The sequence below is a fragment of the Neodiprion pinetum genome, chromosome 3 (genome assembly GCF_021155775.2).
Source record: "Neodiprion pinetum isolate iyNeoPine1 chromosome 3, iyNeoPine1.2, whole genome shotgun sequence".
Classification (NCBI taxonomy): Eukaryota; Metazoa; Arthropoda; class Insecta; order Hymenoptera; family Diprionidae; genus Neodiprion; species Neodiprion pinetum.
Genome location: NC_060234.1, coordinates 42020019 through 42041511, shown reverse-complemented (window position 1 = coordinate 42041511; position 21493 = coordinate 42020019). Strand labels below are relative to the sequence as shown.

At 39.4% G+C, this 21493-nt stretch overlaps 4 protein-coding genes across 5 annotated transcripts in view; 1 reads left to right on the top strand and 3 right to left on the bottom strand.

Annotated features, from left to right (window-relative positions):
* The window catches only part of LOC124215301 (WW domain-binding protein 4), a 30661-nt gene extending 16678 nt beyond the window's left edge, over positions 1–13983 (bottom strand). Inside the window, exon 1 of the mRNA XM_046618523.2 lies at positions 13791–13983. Coding sequence (XP_046474479.1) covers positions 13791–13792 — 2 coding nt within the window. The 5' untranslated portion in view covers positions 13793–13983. The remainder of the gene's footprint in view (positions 1–13790) is intronic.
* LOC124215302 (calmodulin-lysine N-methyltransferase) lies at positions 5049–10901 on the bottom strand. 2 transcript variants are annotated; one of them, XM_046618526.2, is made up of 2 exons: positions 9602–10901; positions 5049–6196 (listed from the first exon to the last, which is right to left on the bottom strand). In XM_046618526.2, the coding sequence occupies exons 1-2, from the start codon at positions 10268–10270 to the stop codon at positions 5828–5830; spliced, it is 1038 nt and encodes a 345-aa protein (XP_046474482.1). In that variant the 5' UTR covers positions 10271–10901; the 3' UTR covers positions 5049–5827. The 2 variants fall into 2 exon arrangements, with proteins under 2 accessions (XP_046474482.1, XP_046474481.1); XM_046618525.2 differs by having other exon boundaries at positions 9593–10894.
* A 276-nt stretch (positions 13984–14259) lies between the features above and the next one.
* Positions 14260–16250, top strand: LOC124215303 (Post-GPI attachment to proteins 2). The gene is made up of 4 exons (XM_046618527.2): positions 14260–14783; positions 14855–15101; positions 15216–15431; positions 15521–16250. Exons 1-4 carry the CDS (start codon positions 14592–14594, stop codon positions 15646–15648), a joined length of 783 nt encoding a protein of 260 aa, XP_046474483.1. The 5' UTR covers positions 14260–14591; the 3' UTR covers positions 15649–16250.
* L2HGDH (L-2-hydroxyglutarate dehydrogenase) lies at positions 15564–19391 on the bottom strand. The gene is made up of 7 exons (XM_046618520.2): positions 18624–19391; positions 17801–18002; positions 17493–17705; positions 17222–17419; positions 16865–17136; positions 16608–16787; positions 15564–16520 (listed from the first exon to the last, which is right to left on the bottom strand). Exons 1-7 carry the CDS (start codon positions 18704–18706, stop codon positions 16325–16327), a joined length of 1344 nt encoding a protein of 447 aa, XP_046474476.1. The 5' UTR covers positions 18707–19391; the 3' UTR covers positions 15564–16324.
* Positions 19392–21493: the final 2102 nt, after the last annotated feature.

The window sequence follows — 21493 nt, the reverse complement described above, 5'->3', positions numbered from 1 at the left end:
TACCCCTTATTTTATACCGCTAAACGCTGCATTGTAAATCAGCGGCTGGCCGGTGTTTTGTTCGCGGCTTTATACAGCGGAGGTGCGTTTTAAATCAGTGCGCCAAGCACAGAGCGACGCTGTGGCTGTGGCTGGATTATTTAACTTTCCGCGTTGCTGAAAATAAAAGAGAAATCTTCGTTTAAACTACTCTTTGTTCTTTCGGTAACACGAGCCAATAAACTTCAAGGGCTTTAAACTATTTATAAATAAATATGAGAGGTAAGAAAAATAAGAAAAAAAAAAAATAAAACAAAATAGAAACAAACAACGTACTGGACGTTTTTCATCCCTCTGCACGCCTCTCGGGTTTAATTATTTGTGTAACACGTGTAGTAAGTGTTAAATTTTTCCACGCGATAGTAACTTTCATTTTGATGCAAAGAGTAGAGGAAAAAAAAAAAATGAAATAAAAATAATTTATAGATACTTCGTGACGTTGGAGAATTCAGGACGATGTCATTTATTTTTTCAACCATTCTATTTTCTGTTGTCTTGAGATTCTTTTTTAATCCCACTTTTATACGAGGATGAAAAAAACTCGAGAAAAATAATGAAAATAACAATAATAACAACAATAGTAATAGGAATAATAATAATAATAATAATATTAATAATAATAATAATAAACTAGGAAAAGAAAACCGAAGGAGAACTCGATAATTCAAAGCTTTTATTTATCCACGAGGAATCATAAATCTCGCGACGATTTTTTTTTTCGCTCGACTTTTTTCTTTTTAAAATTTTCTATACTTCTTATTTGTTTGTAACACTAGTTTTTAAAAATTTTTTATATCTTTATGCCTAACCAACTTTCTCGGACGATGCGTAGACTTAAAGAAACTCGAGGTATCGAGGTATCGAGGAAGAGACACAAACACTGCACGGAACGATCATTCTTTGTAGTATTTATACATTGGACATTATGTGTATGTACATACATACATGCGTGCTTGTGAAAGAGGAAGAGAATATACCTGTGTGTATATGTATATAGTGACGGTGTAGTAAGTTAAGGTTGAAACAGATGCGACTGTCAAAAATATCTTTCAAACTACAATAGACGCCACATGCAAACGAAAGAAACCATGTAGCTGCCAATTCTCTCCCTCCCTCCCCACCCATCCATTCGAGAATATAACTATAGGCAGTATTTAGCCCCTTGAAAGCTTATTCGGAGTTACTTCATTCGATTTTTTCTTATTTTTTTCATTCAGTGAACAAATATGCAAAAAATTTTGATGGTTCGATCGAAAGAACTATGGAATATGCATTTTTATTATATACTTGGACAGCGGTTTTTCTTTTTTTATTTCTCATAATGTTACTGTACATTTTTACACATGTATACGATCTACTCTGCAGAAAAAAAAATTGGAATTAATAATTCTTATGAAATGTGTATAAATTGTATAACTTACAGGTGAAATATAAGATTTAGGAAAATTTGTAATTTACAGTCGATTTTCAAGGCCCGAATGAACTTCCATGAGCAGTGAAAATGAGCGAAGAAACCGGTTCCGATCATATAATGACGTAAATTCTATTTTTCACCGTATCTTTCTTTCTGTCGTTCTCGTTTTTCTCAGTCTCGTATCTCCTCTTCCGCGGGTATATACAATAAAATTTTTTTTTTTATTCAACACAGTGATTATTTTATTATTGTCACGATGATTTTGCGAAAGGTAGATACGAGGAGAAGAAGAAGGAGGGGGGAATTAAACGAGCCGGCGAACTGTGCCAAACAGAAACTCCGGCTATCTGAAAGATCTAATTTCGTACCTACGCGATGTGTTTTCGGAGGCTGGGTTAGCCTAGCCTTAGTCTTGGTCTTCTGCCTTTTCGCAGTATCTATTATGTAGCTGGCGATGGATTGTACCTGCGTGTCGGTGTATCAAATCGGGCGTCGTGACGTTCCCTAGGACTAATTAAAACCGACATATAAACGGCGCGACCTTTCGTGTCTTTTGCCAATTGATACAACTCGCAGGTTCGGAAGGTCGGATGTCCGCGCGCCGAGTGGCGGGAATAAACGCGAACGCACGATTAATGGATTGACTATCAATCCGGCGATGCGGGGAGTGCTGACCAATTTTAATTAGTTATAAGAAGACTTTTGTCATCCACGCGAAGGCCAAACATGCACGAAGGTTTCATTGCAGTCAAACTAGGAAAGATTGGGCGATAACACAGGTCTGCGACGAAAAAACCTGCACAGGTTTTTTATGCTGTTTCTTATAGAGTTTCACTCACTGAAACCGCGAAATATACTCAGAAATTTCAATTACGTCGGGTTTTTTTCTTAAACTCGTCTTTGTAGTTTCGTTTAGAGTGAAATTCCCGTGTAATTCGAAATCTGGTATCCTATTCTCGATTATAAAAATCCTATGCAAACGTGACTTCTTACTTTCATTTAATATGCATTAGAGTCAGATTCGAGAATAAATACAAACAGGGAGAGATAAAATGGAAAGCGGAAGCGTATTCGAAGGTGTATCAAAGAGAAGAAGGAAAGTTTTCACAGGCGAAAAGAATGAACGCGGAATGTTAAATACATTTCACAAAGAAATTGTTGTTTAATTTTATAAGAAATATTGCTTAGTCTATTGTAACAAAATGGTGGTTTGTTCATTATTGTTATGTTTCTTTTTATGCAGACACTTCGTATTTTGCAAGAATACTGTACGTGATAAAGGGAAATGGAAGTCATTTTTGTATTTGGCACACTTGCAACCATAATATTTACAAAAAACATCCAAATATTTTTTTTCAGACATGTGTAATTAAGCATTTTTTCTGTTTTATCGGTTGGTTATGAGGATATGGATACTTTTTTGGATTTTGGGAGGACTAGTATCGAGTTTAGTTTTAAATTTTACTCCTGTAACACATAGAGTGGAATCTGTAATAAAGAGAATCGATGCGATTATGGATTCGAAAATTCGAATTCGGTTGCAAAAGTCGTGATTGTAGAAATTCATTATATGCTTTATTGTTCTGGTTTAGTGGAAGACTAACGACATTTTCTACACTCCGCGTACGAGGAAATAAAGGGAAAATCAGTGAAACGGCGGAAAAGCGTTTTGGATGGCTGGATACGAGGCTAATTTTAGATAATTGATTATCGACCGTGATAAGCGTCGTCGTGAGATATTTAGCGAAACCCGTTTATGGTTTTACCGGCCCTTTGACGAACGGCACAAGCGCAGAGATTCGGTTCTTGAGAAGCTTGAATTTTTTTTTACGAGAAATTGGTGTTCCTGTGACTCAAACAATTGCAAAGAGAAGAATATACAAGCTCTTAAAAAACTGATATTTTAACTGGATTGAATTTTTGAAGCCAAGAGGGAAAGGAAGAAAATCATATTCGTTGCTGCGCTCGATGTAAACGATTAATTATTATACAGATGTACGTTTACCGCAGAGTTTGAAAACTCGAGTCGTGTAAATTTCTCAAATGTTTTTACAGCCCACGGTGTACGTAAAATGATGTATATGGATTACAGCGATGTGTATAAGCCGAAAGTCTGAGCGTCTGCAGCCGTAAAAATCAGTCGTTGCAGTCACAAAAGCGCTGGCATCAACGATATAAGATTAAAGAATATTATCGCCTAGCTGCGATGATTAAACACCGTAAAATTTTCTGTTCAAAGTTTATTTTCCGTGTAGTCTGGTAGATCAGTTACTCGTATACAAGCGTATATGTGTATACATGTGTCCGAGAGATTGAGGAGGAAAAAAAGTAATGGGTATATGAAGAAACGAATGATGATGTAGAGGGAAATAAAAAGGAAGGCAGGAAAAATCGACCTCGTCAATTTCATACAACAACTCTGATTCCCTGTTCGCCCATTTAAAAAAAATGTTCTCCTAATCTGCCGCCTCGTTAAGACCACGGCAACTGCTTAAGACGTCGCCAATAATTCCGAAACGACTGACATTTGTTATAACATGTGTGTATAACTCTGCAGTGACACGCGATATATGTATAACAACGTCGGTGTAAAGATCATTATTATTATTATTATTATTATTATCACTGTTATTATTATTATTATCATGCTAGCGAAAAGCTAGACGAATTGTGATGAAACGACCGAATGAGAAGTCGGAAAAAGATGACAATTTTTGCGCGCGAAACAAGACGAGCATAATTGAGATCGATGAGGTAAAAACTCGCTTACAGGCAACGAAAAATCAGACACAATTTAATTATCATTCGATTCAGGATGCCAGCTCGTTTTTTCGTGCGAATTTTTCCTTCGTTTTTCTCTCAATTCTCGAACACCGTGCAATCGCCACGGCCATTTTCTTCTTCTGCGATCTCGTTTCCACTTTAGCAATCTTATCTCTCTTTTTCTATCGCGCGATTGCGTAACTCGTGCGGTTTAACCGCGTGGCTCTGATCCGGAATCAAGGTGAGGAAAAACAAAGGAAGAGCGTCCTCCATGTGGAAGTGGGTTTGAAAATTATCACAGAAGTCAGTGCGTATGTACAATCATCATCGTATTATTATTATTATTATTATTATCATCATGATTATTTTTACAATTAACAATATTCTCACGGTGTGTAACAATTATAATATACATACATGATATATAGTACGACGCTGATACGCGTCTTGACTAGGATTCTTAAAATTATATTTGGTCCTTTTTGAGAAGACTTTTATAGATACACCGACGTCATGGGTAACAACGGTAAAATATACATTAAATAATTTATACGTACATGTATGATGTGTATCTATGTACTTTCAGGTAATTACAATATATTATATGCTAGACAGCTAAAAAAATATATGACTATTTAATACCATGTATCACGCCTCACAAACAGGGTGCGACAACATTTCAAAGAAACGAGGGTATAAAGGGAAATTTGTATTCCAAGATTGAGTTCGGAAAATGCGAAAACAAGAAAGGAAAATAAAAAGAAAACAAAAACTTTTCCGTCGAATGAAAACTTTGAAGGTAAACTAATTATTGTAACTTTTTCCCCCCAGCGTAAGTTTCTCTCTTGCAGATGTTTATCTCGTGAAAATTGAACACCTTGTGCTAAGTACGATTGATATTTTTTTTTTTTTTTTCAAGTAATTTCTTATCAACGGGCACGAATAATAGAAAAATTCTTTACTTACTTGAACAGACGGAAAAGTTTGCACAATTAATAAATATAAGGCGAATTTTAATAATAGTTAAAAATGTGGGTACAAGGCGGTAATCTTTATTGTATTGTAGGTGAGTGACTTCGCAAGCATTATATTGGTCGTTTGGGTAAACAAAATAACTAGACACGTTTTTTCATTCCTATACATAGAATAAATGATACAACGGACAAAAATAACAGCGAGACAAATCTATTCACATTTTACGTATATCGTATATATTGGATAAATCTATCCGTGTATAATAATGTTTACAATGTAAAGTCTCTCTCTTGTCGCTTTTCTATTACAATATACATAATTACGTGTCTTTTGTAACATTGCTACAACATATACATATATATATATATAATATTATATTAACATATCAATTTTCGCATTCATTTTGTTTCCGGCTTTCCGTTTCCGAAACAATGAATCCAAATTCTTTGGACCACCTCGATTCCCCGAGAAGGAGAAAAATGATAATCGCACAACCGGAATTTAAGAATACATTTCAGAAAAACTTACGCCCTGATCTTTGGTTTCCCAATCGTGTATTGCGACGACTTCGACAATATTTAATAAAACAGCAAAACGCTGCTGGAACGAAATCGGCTGATCGGCAAAAATCCTCCGTCATCCGGGTGCCTTGATTTGCTTCTTGGTCAGCTCGAGAAGCAGCGGGTAATGGATGTCCGGGCAGTATTCTTGGCTGTGCTCAACGAGCTCCAGGTGCCTCGACCAAACTCGAGGGTCGTAGAATTCCCGCTGCCTGGCCGTGAAGCCCCGCTCGATCGCGGCTTCCGTAAATTTTTCAAAAGTCGAACCTCGCCTCGGCGCCACTATCAGCGCGATTCCGTCCTCAGCCAGCCATCCGAATATCGTTTCGACCAGGTCCAGCCGAGCCTCGTCGAAAAAAAGACAGTCCGCGCTGAGGATCACGTCGTAGAGTCCGGCCTGAGACGTGCGCCGGGATTCCGGCTGGTTCCAGTCCGTCGACCACGTCTGCGGAAAATTATCGCAAGCAAATTTGTTCAATTCTTGGAACTTTGGAAAGCTAGTTCGATTGGTCTTAACCCGAGATCGCTGATTTCAAAAATGGGGTCGAATCTGAGAAATTTTCAAAACTCAAAATGTCGGATCTAAATGCATTCCGCATATTGAATTTTGTAATTTTAACGATTAATTAAACGTTTTCATCGACCCCGAAAACCCCCGAGTAACTAATTTTGAGCAAATCACATCAGTTTTCATATTTTCAGTCAACCATATTGGCTCCGCCATTTTGAATATCATTATTTCGACGTCGGATTCGTTTTTAGCGATCCCAAAAACTCAGGATTACCGAGCTCCACTTTTCTAGTCCCCATAAACTTCCCGCAATTACATTTAGTTTGTTGAAACATGCATTTTCAACACTTTGTTTATTTATAGCCCTCACTATATTCGTGGAATCATCATAATCACTCTTAAAACATCAACATCGACATCTTAGAAGTCCAATTATGCAAAAACAATTACAGCGATATTACAAAAATTGAATGTAACTCTTGGATAACCGATTCAAAAAAGGTATCTCATATATCAGATGCTGTGTCGCAAAGGGTTAAGGAGATGCTATAGTCCGTTTTTACCGACCGAGTAAAGTGCAGCCGCTTATTTTTATTCTTATCGAAGTCTGCAACGAATCACTGATATGAAAATACCGCAGTCAGCGCTGTATTTTAGAAGCGATTCCGAACAAAAGAAGTCGATAACTTTTTTCGTTCATGCGGAAATGAATTTTGTTACTCGGTCGGTAAAGGCCGGCTATGGCATCCTCATAACGGTGATCAGGCGGCAATCGTTTGAATCCGAGGTTAGAAAAAGAGGAAAAAACGGTTTCGAAACATCACCAGTAACGTCACGTGATCATCCCCAATGTATCTAATAATAAAATATAATAATCTGTGTGAATTCAATAACACAAACTGTGATATCAACAATTTGAGAGAAGAGATTTTACAATTAGAATGTTTAAAGCTATTAAAATCTTGTCTTTTTTACTTCTGATTCGAATATTTTTGGGCTCATTTTTCCGCAGTTCGGAGACCGTTACAAACTTTCACCGTATTATTATATTTGTGGTTTCTGGCTTGTTTCACTCAACGAGCGGAAGCGAATTTCCAGTTTTACTACCGAACCGACGTTCCGCGGTACCTTGTGCATATTGTGCTCAACCATGTTCCGGCCGGGACGGATTTACGGCGCAATTCGTCTGCTGCGGGTGAAAGCAAAATGCAGGCAAGCTCAGATTCGGGGGTAATTTGAAAAATTTCCCGTATCGTGGTGTCACGGCATGGTTGTCAAATTTCGGTAAACATTACGAATTACGCGAGTAGGGGTCGTTCGAACAGGAAAATACACGTGTGGACACATATATATTGCCAGGTATGGATACTTGTTATTATACAAATACAAGCGTCCAAAAATTGTGTCTAAAATAGCCTCACTCTGAGCGATTATAAACCCTGTGAGCGAAAATGTGTGAAACGAAATTTCTCACGGTCGACTTATCTCCCGATGATCACGAGGCGTCGAAACCGATACCTGCAGGGATTTACCATCCACGATAAGAACACGGAAAACAATCAGAATCATCCGTATGCACGCCTTGTATGCAGCAAAAATAAGCGTGCAATCTGCGTACAAACACGAGATCAACTCTCTCGACTGATCGTCTCGCCAGAAGGACAAACATCAAGTCCATTAGAGAGTGTCGATTTTATTAAAACGAAAAAGAAAAAAAATTGGAACCCTCCCCCCCCCGCCGGGGAAATTGATTGTTTACACGGGTATTACGCATGCGTATATGCGATATACGCGTAATGCAATCTTTTCCGTTGCACAAGCATTTCGGTACACAAACCTGACTGATTGTGAACGGTATGGTGGAAGCCCGTAAATTATTTGCGTAACACGGACGCGATATACGCGGCGAAGGGCAGATCAAAGAGAATGTAGGGGCTTAGGGTTGGAAAAAAAAGAAGAGAAAAAAAAAAAAAAAACAAAGGACACAAGTTCAGGGGCTTCAGCCGAATGTCAATGCGTAAAAAGAAAAATAAGCAAACGAAAAACATTACGGCGATCGAGTCGAGTGATCTCAAGTTTTCGAGTCAAAGTTTGTGCTCTTTATTTTTGTCTTTTGGAGACCAATTTTGAATCGGTATGCAAAAAAAAAAAAATTTTTATTCATTTCAGAGTCAAGAGCAAATATATTCGCTTTTTTATTTATTTTTTTTTTATTGCAAGTACTGTAACTGCAGCTATTGTTTACGAAAAATATTTACACTCTGCGTTTATATAATAACGAGTCACAGCCTTTCTGCAGAGCGATTGAACAACCTTCGAAGAGATTGAGAGTCGCGGTTTTCACGCTTCTCAACGCGATGTCTCAATTGTATAATTATTCAATTTCAAGAAATTCGCGCGGCAATTTATAGATTTCTGCAGGTCTGTGACAATATCGGTCTTCGCAATCGAACTGAAATCTAATTAACTCGACTGGCACTCGAGTCTGATAAAAATTTCAAAGTAATTGAGAGTTGGGTGATGTGTCAATCTTAATTATTATTATTATTATTATTAATATTATTATTAATATTATTGTTATTATTAAAGAGCCTGCGGGAAGGAACAGAGGATCAAGAATAGATAAATTGGAAACGAAGTTGAAGCCTAGCACCCAGAATTAACTGCCAAAAGTGCTAATTTTGATTCAAATAATTAGGCAGTGATACCTGGCAGTCGAAATTTCGTCAAATACCTTGAAGTCTATAATTGTACCTATAGTTTGACAGAATTGTGGGTATAAAACTGAGCTGCGTCATCTCTGTCGAAAGAAGTTCGACTGGTGATTCTGACAACCAGCTTCAGCTTCACGTAATTACCGAGTTGGAGTTAGTAACGTTAACCTAACGAAGCATTAAGTCGAAACTTGCTATTTGGCAAACTTAGAATGACTTTAAGGCAACCGAGTTTGCAAAATATCAGTACGTTTCGCTTCGTTACATTTCACCTAATTTTAAATAATCTCAAAGTTCCGAACTGTTCAGATTTTCCATAAGAACGCATCGTTACTTCAACGTCGCGAAGTTAAATCTCACGAAATGGCAAGAACTCAAGATCGGACGAGGTTGAAGTTAGTAACGTTATCGTAAAGAAACATTGGGAAAAAAATCAAGATTTTATAATTGTTACAATGATTTTTAACGAACTAAAATTGCGGTATACGAGTATGTTTTGTTTTATTACAGTTTACTAAATTTCAAACAGTTCGAAAATGGCGAAATAACGGTTTTTCCTCAGCACGAACCGTTACGATAACGTTGCCAACTTCGACACGATAAGATTGACACGAACCTGACGAACATGATTGGCGTTGACGTCGTCCTGCCTCAGATCCTTGGCTGCCTTTTCCCACTGAACGACACGACAATCTATAAAGGTGTCCAATTTGTTCCTGGCGACGATACACCTGGCATTATCAACGCTTGTGACATTGCCGTCGGTCAGGGTGACGGCCGCGGGTTTACAGTACTTGGCGACAAAGACTCCGGCAAGGCAGCTCATCCCTCCGCCAAGTTCGAGGACCGTTTTTCCCCGGCAAATATCCCGGTTGCTCAGCAAGTAATGAGCCAAGCACTCCTCCGACGGCCACACGCAAATGTTGCCCGTGTTGTTGAAGCCGATCAGCTCGTTCGCCGTGAAGCTCTTGTTCACCTCTCTGACGTCGACAGCAAAGCACTTCCGGTCTATCGTCGCCGCGTACGAATACCACGTCGATTCACGATCCCCGATAACGTTCTCCAACGCCGCCGCGTTCACCAAGCCGAAGTTGGTGAATCGTCTCACGGAAATCGGGTCAGGTTCTAACTCCTCGGCGTCTTCCTGCGGCTCCGGCGATCTCGTCAACGCTCTCGCCAAGAGACGCCATCGCCGCTGCGCCCGATTTATCATTTCCGTTTTCTTAGTTCCCGCCATCTTCTCGCGGTTCGCGTTCACCTCCAATTTTCTCGACCCGATATCCAAGCCCTCCATCCTCGTTGACCGCAGATCTTTTTTTATCGTTCACTCGGTGTGTGAATTTACCCGTAGATCACTTCAGCTTCTCGTCACGATCGCTTTGTGACGTGTGATACGTGGGATAAACATTCGCTGTCTTCCCGCCTTTTATCCTATTCGGATTAACCGAAGATGACCGTCACACGTGACACGTGATCACGTTTAAAAATTATACGTTGTAAAAATTAGTCGACGCGTTTGACGCTCGTGGATATTGCCGATTAAAAACAGCCGTTGTGTTGTTCCCGCGTTGTTTATTCCGCATTTGTCTCCTCCTCCGACTTTCTTCTGTTTCGCACAAGGTTATCTTCCAGTTCCTCTTCCTCTTATTTCTCACAATCAATTATTCGAGTAAACCAATATGTATTCACTGGAGTTCCACGGGCAGTTTGCGAAAAATATATATTTATGTAAAATTAAGAGGAAAGTAAATCCGCAACCGGTGCCCCTTTGCGGGTTATTCTTCGCCCCCGTTGCAGCAATTCGGGAGCGCTTTTTTGGGGGGCGGTTGCACCGCTCGGGGCCCTCGAAATTAATCGAGGAAGAGGAGCCGCGCTTGCGATGCGCGCGAAGGGACGAGACCAACGGACTAAAACTAAAACTCTCGCAACTCCGCGCCACGCGCTACTCGCGCATGCGCTTTTGCCTCCGGCTATTCTCCCTCCTTCCTCATCCTCGTTTTCTCTCGCCACTCCTCCTGCCCTCTTCAATCGGCGTCGGCGACGCACGCCGCGAACTGCAAAACGTCAGGGATTCGCGCACGTCTGCAGCGATTTCGGAGGCTGTAGAGATTTCGCGAAACAAGACGGAAGGATGGGGGGGGGGGGGGGGGAGGACTCTTGCTTAACAGGGCAAAGGGGTTATCATTGAGTAAATTTACACCGAGAAAAAGAAATGATTCGATTCAATTTGTACTCTAAAATATTTTAACTGATTATAAACTTGTAAAATTATTCTACAATTCTTGGCCAAAGTTGGAGAAAAAGTAGGATAAACAATAATTGCGGGTAATCATCTGCTTCGAAATTTTATGCTACACTTGGAAAGCACGGTTGCATTTTTGAGTCGCATTTAAAACTTGTTATATACCGTGCAGTTACAGAAAGAGGACGTTTTCTTCTGTAAGAAAAAATAAAAGACACATAAAGAACTAAACAACCTACGGTATTTATAAACTTTTATGACTGTCGAATGAGCTTTCCAAATCTCTTGATATTTCGACACCGCGGTTTGGTGCGAATTTTTCGTCAAGAAAATCGTTGCAATTCTACAACGATCAGTTTGTAAATTATATTGTCGGTAAATTGATCGCTCTGATTTTGTTGAAATCATAACAAATGTTGACTTTGTTTTCTTTTTTTTTGTGCACAAATTTTACAATTTCACTGAATTTACACGAGGCAGCATATTCTACGTATAAAGGGTCTAAAATCCTTGATTGATCAGTTCAAGAAATTTACAACGAGCTGAATTAATTTTGTGAGTGCTTTTAAACCACCGAACTGAACTATTCAGTTGAAAATACGCTGCGATTACTTAACGCTTGAGAAAATTTCTTGGGTATTGATATATACCTAACGGTAGATCTAAAGGCGACTCGATTAAAATTTATTCAACCGGATAAAATGTTTACTTAGTTGAAAAACGAATAGATAAATTGTAAATAATTACAAAAATAGGAGGAAAAACATTCTAACGAATTTCACGAATAAAATTCTATTGTATACCTAAGAGAATTTATAGGTTGAATGAATTCAAAGCCGATCCGTCAAGGTGATATATCGTTCAGGCTAGAAAAAGACAATTTTGTCTTGCTAGGTTCTAATCTCATTTTTGACTATCTAATATGACAATTAATTTCCATAAAGAATATTTTCGGATACAGCATATCGCCATTATCGCATCAGATGACATATGCATCGCAGTATTCCCAGACCGCTTTTCCTTATTTCTTTCACTCACAAAAATATTTACAAAATTTGTCAAATGCAGAATTAAGAAGTAACCATTGAATACAAAAAAAAAAACAAAAATAATGCGAATAGGCGTAATAAAACCCTACTGAAAACATGTCCTACAGATAATCTGGCAACATGAGGGTACGGAAATATGATTTCACCTACTCGTAGGGAAACGCAAACCTCTCGCTGGGGTGGACCGCTCTTTTCGCAAGTGTCCAGATTTAATCTCGCACTGCGGATACGCGGCGAGGGCGTGTATCTTACACAAGGTATATTTGCTCCTCTTAACTACACGGTAGGTATGATTGTATTTATTTTATTTTCCTGGGGGTGCGACGTAAAATGGGGGATGACAATGCCGAAAGGGGGGAATTGAATTGACAGCAATGCGACTCGCCGGCATATATATATACATATATATACAAACATGTATTCTTCCATGCATCGAGGTATGTATGTATCTCTAAACGACATGACTACAGTACTGCGGTGCTTCTGGCAACTCGTACAGACGCATTGCGTCTAATCGAGAAGCCGAGCTGTAACGTTGGCCAACAATAACGTCGTCGTAGCGAGCACAGGTACACACATATATGCAGAAAATATATTTAAGTATGTATGCAATGTGTGTGCAATCACGGAGAACAGCGAAAAACCTTGGGAAGACGAAAATTCTGTCACAAATAAGTTACAATTGTCTGTACGGATGACACACACGGATACACACGCTTTATAATATCCAAGTGTCGTACATCGGATTAAAAATATCCCAAAGTATAATACTTGCACGCTGTGTGTACTGTAGATGATTTCCATCATTTTTACCTTTATCTGTCGATTTATATTAATTTGTTAATTGCAGTGTAAATATATCGTTCTCAGAACGAACCTTTATTCGAAATTTGATATTTTCTGGTGTTTTTTTATCATGAAGATAATGAAATTTCGTGAGCGTAAAAAATGGGAATGTCACGCTCACGAGAAACTCACTATCAATTCTGTTGTAATGCGAGGGATTGAATTAAAAAGCGATTTTTTGACGATACGGGAAACGGTAATACCGGCTATAAATTACCTGACAAGGCACCCGCGTCACGAGGCTCTGTAAACACGGTTATCTAACTATAAGTGCTTTGTGTATAAGATATCCTGAGTTGAGTGCTTGTGTAAAGTAGCCAGACTGGTGTTTAAAAACTGTAGAAGAAAAATCAAATGAAATACGATTTTGACGTATGGATTTACCAGCTGGCACGTTATACTCATAGGTATATTTGCCTCATCAACAAGAGTCACACGTAACTTCGCACGTGCTGGTAGATGCATTTTGGAGTCGGTTAAATCGCTGATAACATTAATTCGATATTTGCGTTGAAATGTGAACGTAAGCAGATGAGCTAATGTTGTTTCGGGAGGAATCATTAGCCGTGTGTTGGAAAACGTTTTGTCTATGCACAGTACATTTTTGCTACAAAAATGTAATCGAAGTACGACTTTTGGAGCAAATGAATCCGTACGGGATAAAAGAAATTACTTACATCGTCGATGTTGTTGATATTTATCCCGTTTTTAGACCCTCAGCTCGTCACTTAACGGTGTTTAATAATAAAAATGATTGTTATTTTTTTCATAGACGTTTCTTCATCACTGTGAAACATAACCTCACTTCGGAACTAAACATAGCAGACACTAACTCCGTGGCAGACACCCCCTTCGCATATTCTGGCGCTAACTTCATAGTTCAGTCCGCCGTCTTTGTACAGAATCGCCAACTAAAATGTACAAAAATCACTTAAACTGTAAAGTGAATTGCGAAGGCACGAAATCCCCGTTTAATGCGAAAAAAATTAAAATTTGTCGTTCTTGCTGAAAGATTAATTGATATTTCAATTAAAAACGCCCGTTATTGGTCAATTATGTTGGGAAAATTTGATAGAATCCACGAGATTCTAGGTTAATTTTAGTGTATTTTGTTTTTATTAGTTGGCATATATTATCTTGAGTAATCGATTATCGAGGTAGCGACTGATAGCAGACGATTGTTTGCAATCGACGATGACATCGAATCGATGACATTAGTAAAGAGAATGAGTTTAAAAGTTGCAATTAGTTTAGAAAATGTATACCCGAAGTGCATAGTGAGAATGCTGGTGTGCAGCTGATTAGATAGTTTAATATGTGCACCGAAAAAAAGATGCCCCTTCGGATTTTTTGCACTAGTCGAAAATGGTTGTCAGCGGTAATCACAAGTTAACCTCAATTGTACGGTTTATTAAATAGAGAAAAACAAAATCAAGTGCCATAGGGTGGAGATAATCACACGGAATTTGCTAACCGCCATGGAGAAATCATCCAGATTTGGCTCCGAGTACATTCCTCTTGTCAGCGAAACATCTACAAGGTTACGTTTGCTGATACCTTTTTCGAAGATCGCCTGGTTCACCGTCTCCCTTCCATTCTTAGGTTTCGCCTTCTGTGTCTGCTGGTCTGTGCTGTACAATTTCAAAGAAGCTACTTTCACACACTGCGAGGTACCAGGTTCACCCTTCTTGTGTACCTTTTCATTTAATCGAGCTTATAATAATCAGTATATTATTTTCAGGTGTACAATTTTCTTCCATCAATTTCTGCCGCCATTGGACACTACAAGCCTCAAAGCGACGTCTGGAAGGCGGCAATTGCCATCCAAGCACACACCAGGGTACTCGTTCTGATTATGTACTATCGACACTATAAGGAAACGGTATATAAGTGGGCGCAGTTTGTTGCCCATATAGCTCTGGCTGCTTATGCGATCGAAAACACTGCCTTAGTTACCTTAAGTTTTTGGTCTTCGCATGACAATTATGGTACGTAATATCATTTGACCTCTTTAATGCTGATGCGAATTACAGAATAAACATAGAGAGCCGATGTAAGATTGTTCAGCAATTAGTCTTTACCGCCAAATTATTTTTTTGTAGCTCTTCACAAGTTATCGTTCATCACCTTCTTGATAATGTCTTTGCTGCACATGAGCTTGTCGTGCGTGATAACGAGGAGTTGTAGAAGCCCAGCTAAAGATGCGGTTGAAGCAAGTTCATTCAAATGGAAATGGCGTATGCTGTTCGCTAATGTGTCTTCGATACTATTGGCATGCTATTTTTTCTACAGGCACAATAAATACTGCGAGGCGAACGGTGAGAAATATCTCAAGAGTTCTAAATATGACCATGCTAAATTTAAAACTTCAAAACCTAACCTTTCTTATAAAATAATACATTTTTAGTGTACTCTCTCTTTGCCATGTCAGAGTATATGGTTGTTCTGACCAACATGGGATTTCACATGACTGCGGCTTGGGATTTCGCAGGAAGGAAATTTTTAGTATCTTTAAAGGGACTGAGAATAATCTGATTATCCATACGATCATCCATATGATATATTTATTACATAACATTTATTTATATACATATATTGTACATTTATGTACAGATATCGAGATTCTCATGCAGATTTGGACATTAAATGTACAGACTCCTTTTTATACGTATTTTTAGATATCTTGTAATTTCATAAGACTCTGCCATTCAATGTCCACTTTGATGCGAAAATTCCCGGATATTTTTCATAATACCACATTTATCTATATTTCATTATACTGTATTATGTAACGTTAGATATGGATGACACTTTTAGATTCTACAAAATAGCATCTCGAAGTTAGCTATAACCAAGTTGTTATTTCCAAAGCTAGGATATATAAGTGTATAAATACTTATACTATTTATTGTATTATACTGTAAATTAGTCTTCTGATATCAGATGAGATTTCACGGTTTATATTGTTATTATCATTACCGATGATAAATAGATGGATTTTACGTCAAAGATCACTTTGTTTTTCAATAATTCTTAGGTCTCTAATGCAACATTTGACGTTTTCTCAGTGGACACGAGTAGGTTCCGGTGAGATTCTTTGGCAAAGAATTATTATCTCTTTGGTTGCGCATATAATATGCCAAATCGAAAAAATCATAGACAATTATTCGAAAACTAAGAAACTAAGAAGTCCTATCATCAAACATTTTCTTTACAACTTGAAATCGTTTTCTAGCTTGTCTGAAATGTACTTTGCTATGGCCATACTGCTCGTCGCCGCTGGTGAAGGAGCGTTACGACAGTGAATTACTCTGCTTCCAATGCTACCCTCTCCTCCGTCAAAGACAAAGTCATCCACCAGCTCTCCCTTGTTATTCAAAGCCTGTGCTCGGACTCCAGCCTTGTCGCTACAGATGGATTATAATTGTACATGGCATTGTCAAGACTGTAAAATTTCAGAAGTTATCCATTACAGTTTATACAGGTGTACGTACCTCAGTATATCCTTCCCAGTAATTCCAGGTAGAGTTTTTTGCAAGTCCTTCACAATTAGCGAAGGGAATACGGATTTAATCATCTCCATTGCCCCTGGAAGCGCGTACTTGAAGCAGAGCTTATACAAGCCTGGGAATGTTGCCATCTCTATGCAGTCTCTCAAGTTTACTTGTGTCCAACTGGAAAATCGCGGTAGGTTATGATATTCAACGGATTTCTTCTTCGTGATGCTAACATTTCGTAACAGATTACGCACCTGTAGCCTTCTCTGGACAACGCTAAGACGGCGTTTGGTCCTATCCACACGTCCCCGGACATTCTGGGCGTAAAGTGGACGCCCAAAAATGGGAACCTAGCGTCTGGGACTGGATAAACGTTCGTTGTAACGAGGGACTTGGTTGTGTCCGACATCCTGAAGTACTCCCCTCGGAACGGAACGATCCTTGGATTCACGTCGCATCCTGTCAATTTCGCAACGCGATCTGAATGCAATCCGGCACAAGTCAAAGCAAACCTCGTCGGAATGTGCTGTAAAATTTCAATCAATCATGTAAGCCCAAACTGCGTGAAACGCAACTGAAAGAAGTAAGCAGACGCAAGGTCCAATGCAAACCTTGTTATTCCTAGTATGAACAACCATTGGCATCAGTTTACCAAGTGTGCCTTTGGACTCTATCATTTCGGTGAACCCTGTCACCTCGGAATTAAGGAATATTTCACCCCCCATTTTTTTGAACTCATCTCCGAAGACCTTGCAGACCGCTCCCCAGTCTACGATACCGGTCCAGGGTGACCAGAGCGCTTTCTCGCCCTAAAACGTCTCAAATTAGTTGTATTGAATGTGAGTCGTGCGAGCATCTGGATGCATCGGAATATCTCCTCACCTGAATGTTCGTTTGGAAATCTTTTATACGATCTTTTCCAACGACTTCGAGATCCGGAACGTTGTTTTTCGTCCCGCGATCAAAGAGTTCGTCTATTCTGACCGCCTCTTTTTCATCCTTGGCGACAATGAGCTTTCCCACCTTCTTGTACGGAACGTCATGTTTGTCGAAGTAATCGTACGAAAGTTTTGCACCCTTGACGCAGAGCTTGGCCTGTTTGAAATCAAGGTATGGTGAATTGTCTTGCATTGTAAAACAACGTTTTGCAATTTAATTCCCGCCTTTCTTGCCCTCTGATTACCGCGTACCTTCAAACTTCCCGGGGCGTAATATATACCGGCATGCACCACTCCACTGTTATGTCCGGTTTGGTGCATCGCCAGGTCCTTCTCTTTCTCGACAATCGCTATTTTCATTCCTGGATGTCTTGTCAGCATTTCTCTTCCAGTTGCGCATCCCACTATGCCTCCGCCCACGATCACCAAATCGAATGTGTCAGGATGCTCCAGGCTACAATTCAAATCATTCGGTTTGTTATTGTAATTTAGAATGCGCGAACGTGGCTAGACAATATGTATTGCTACCAAGTATCGATTTGATGTTTTCTTATTATACTAACATGAGGATGTGATAATTATCCCAAATGGAAAACAGGAATGTTGTAATATATAGACAAATTCATAATCTTGATTAATGGTCAGAATGAAACTTGACAAGCCATCTATTGGCCAGCGATAGTTTTGTGTAGCGAGACGAGCTCGCGCGGGACCGTACGCGCTAGGACACAATCTAGCTCTCTCTACTCCTGGACTCCTTGTTAATAGGACATGCCGCACTGGCATTATGTAAATAGACATTATACTCTAATAAACTACTTTAATATTAATTGCATAAAACCACACTCCCTCTTTTATATCCACAAGGAAAAAAGACTGGGAAATATACGGTTATTATCAAATTGAAACCGCATCGCTGTTTGACGGGTTGACGAACGGTTCAATTCTTTTCAATTTCAAACCGAATTCGAACGAATTCGAAATTATATCAATCATCCACTGCCTGTCGACTGCGTAAATCTATTTGTGGAAGAGTAAATATTCACTGTAATATCTTACAGAATTGAATACCAACCTGGTTCCGCTAGTTGAGTATAATTTAGCCAATTGCCGGGCAGGTTTTCGAGCCGACAAACGTATCAGGAAGCTTGCAGACATTTTGATCGTGGGATTTAATTTTTGCGCGCGAATAACCAATTAAATGTTACGAAAGCGAGGAAATTTCCCAGGGTATGTGGGTTCAATCAGCAGTGTCGAAATACTACACTGGGATCATTTGGCATATGCGTGACCGATCCACGTTGACGAGGAAATATTTTGTTCTTATCGATTTTTATATACAATCCAGCGTTTACAGATAAGAATTTCATGCGTATTGACACATCCAACGACTTTTCCTCAAGCGGTGTAAGATTAGCCTTTCATTGTCGCTTCAAGCTTCGTGGATTTTCGATATCTTTGACGAAACTGTCCGTTCCCAAGTCCAAACCCCAGGATTCAATTTTTACTACAGAAACAATAACATGTAAATTAAATAGTAACTGAAATTCCAAATTCGATTTTGACTCGAGGAATTGTCACTCCGATTTCGATTAGTACAAGGCGCGTTTGTACAGGTGGCGAACGTCTATCTAACGAATAAGTGGTTTCCAGAATGATACGCGAAGGTCAAGAACAACGTTATGCAATTAGCGCGATGGTCAAGGACGTACAACGGATGCGTTTGCTGCAAAAATTACACGCAGCCTTTCGACGTCACGTCAAATCGTACTGAGCTCTACGTTTCGACACAGAAACGCCTGCCAGACACTTTTGCGTCAGACTGTCTTATCGACACTACTGACTGGTGCGTAGTAGAGATTCTGATCATCGGATCCCCCCCTCTTTAACTGGTTTAAAATATCTGATGTGTAAAATAATTTGGCAAATCGTCGCCGGTGTTCATTAATGACGTCATGATGACGTCGTGTCGACGTATGCGAGGCTCTTGCTGCGACGGCGCTTGCCATCTCGATTACTAACATCGGCAAGTGGCGCCACCGTTCTTCCAACGTCACGACGGTGAAGCTGTTCGAACGAGACGCGTTCGCGAGTGTTCTTTACTATCGCGAACTTGCAAAATATCGTCACTGCCTATTACGCAAGGAAATACGCTTGTTCTAGTTAGAATATAGACGCAGGATTAATGAACTCCAATTGCAAAACTCTCGAGTGAATAATTGAGGCGGTTTAATCTGCCAATGTTCAAATCACTACTTCGATTCGAACATAATTGAAATTCAAATTTAGGGCCCCTTATCCGCTGAACTTTACGTTTTGCCATACCTATTTGCTAGTTATAGTTAAGCACTCCTGAAATCACTTTTAGGTTTCAATTTTAATCCCCGTACTCTTTCGATAATATAGACTCATACGGTTAAATACGTTTGCAATCGATAAGGTCTAGCAGAGGAAATCACAAACCGACGGACGGTTCACGGGCTATCAAAACTTCGATGCTTTTTTTGGATTGTTAACCGAAGCATACGCGATTACTGTAGAATTATGTTTGTCGGAGACTTGCATGCTTGATCGGGCCCCGACAATGACAAGACTCGACGCTTCCAGGGGTCCATCATGCAACTGGCCCTTTTCATCCCCTCCCTTGTCCTTGGAAGCAGATCTCCACTCTCCGTCCGATGCAACTCGACGTTCGACTTTCAATGGAACGAAGTTTATACCCATATACCTGGGTGGGTATGTTGTTTAAAAAACGACAACAAAGAACGGTGCCGGAGAATGGTTCAGGGCTACAAGAGTTGTACCGAGGAGAAGAAAAAGAACGACGCTACGGCAGATTAGGTGCGGTGATACAAGATCGTAAAATATGAACTACCTGGTGCAGTACAGTGTATAATAGGAAAGTTGACATGCTGTCCTATTTTATAACAGTGTAGAATTTTCAGCGCTTCTTATCTTCGTCGTTGTTCAATTTTTATTCTACTTAAGCTTTAAAATAATTTTCAACCCAGGTAGATACGTCTTTCATTCCGGTACTGTCTGCAGCGCTATTATACCAACGTATTTCTCAACTGTGTATTTTTCCTCGCTGGATAATCCCAAGCAAACATGAGGGGCTGCTTATCTTACGGTTTTACCAATGGATCGATAGTGGTTTGAAGTAACACACACCGCTGAATGATCGATATTCCACTTTATTACAAAAAAATGGATCGAAGTAACTGTGTTCAATCGATAGACAGGTAATCAGGCTGATGCAAATAGTATCACTGAAAATTCAATTGGACACCTGCAATGGTGTAGCAATTTTTTTTTTGCAACATATCTCCACAGGTGTAGCGACAGTAAAAGTGTCTCCTTATCGCTTGAAAGAGAACACCTATATCGGTACATGGTGCAGGAAATCGTGCTGGCGAGTCAACAACTCATATGTAATGTATATAGTTATATATTCTTTATTTGTACGTTGATTATATTATCTGGTAGTTTCCAGAGTTTATACTTTTAACTGCATTCACCTCTGATCGTAAATCCGTGAAGAATTCAGTTTTGCTTATTTCTCCAAAGACTCTTTCATCTTTCAGCGTAGCTAAAACGTTTGAAAAATTCGTTGATATCCCCGATTACAACCACTCCCTTAACACCCTTAAAACGCTTAGAAAAATATAGAGTCCAAGAAATGGTTAATTCTATGCTTCATAATCGTCTCGACTGTACGTTTGTTTCCACATAGCTGTGACCTGGAGCACAGCAAATGATCTCTGAATGGTATAAGTCTATGGAACTGGCAGACCCGTGTTTACAAGCTATTTTCGTAGATACACCGAGCGAACGGTCGTTTTTGAGTTCAAGTAAACCGATTTGTCAATACTCTCGACTTTCGACCGTAGAATACCTATTACCATAACAAAAATAATCTCAAGGGCGTGAAGCTGCCCGGTTTTC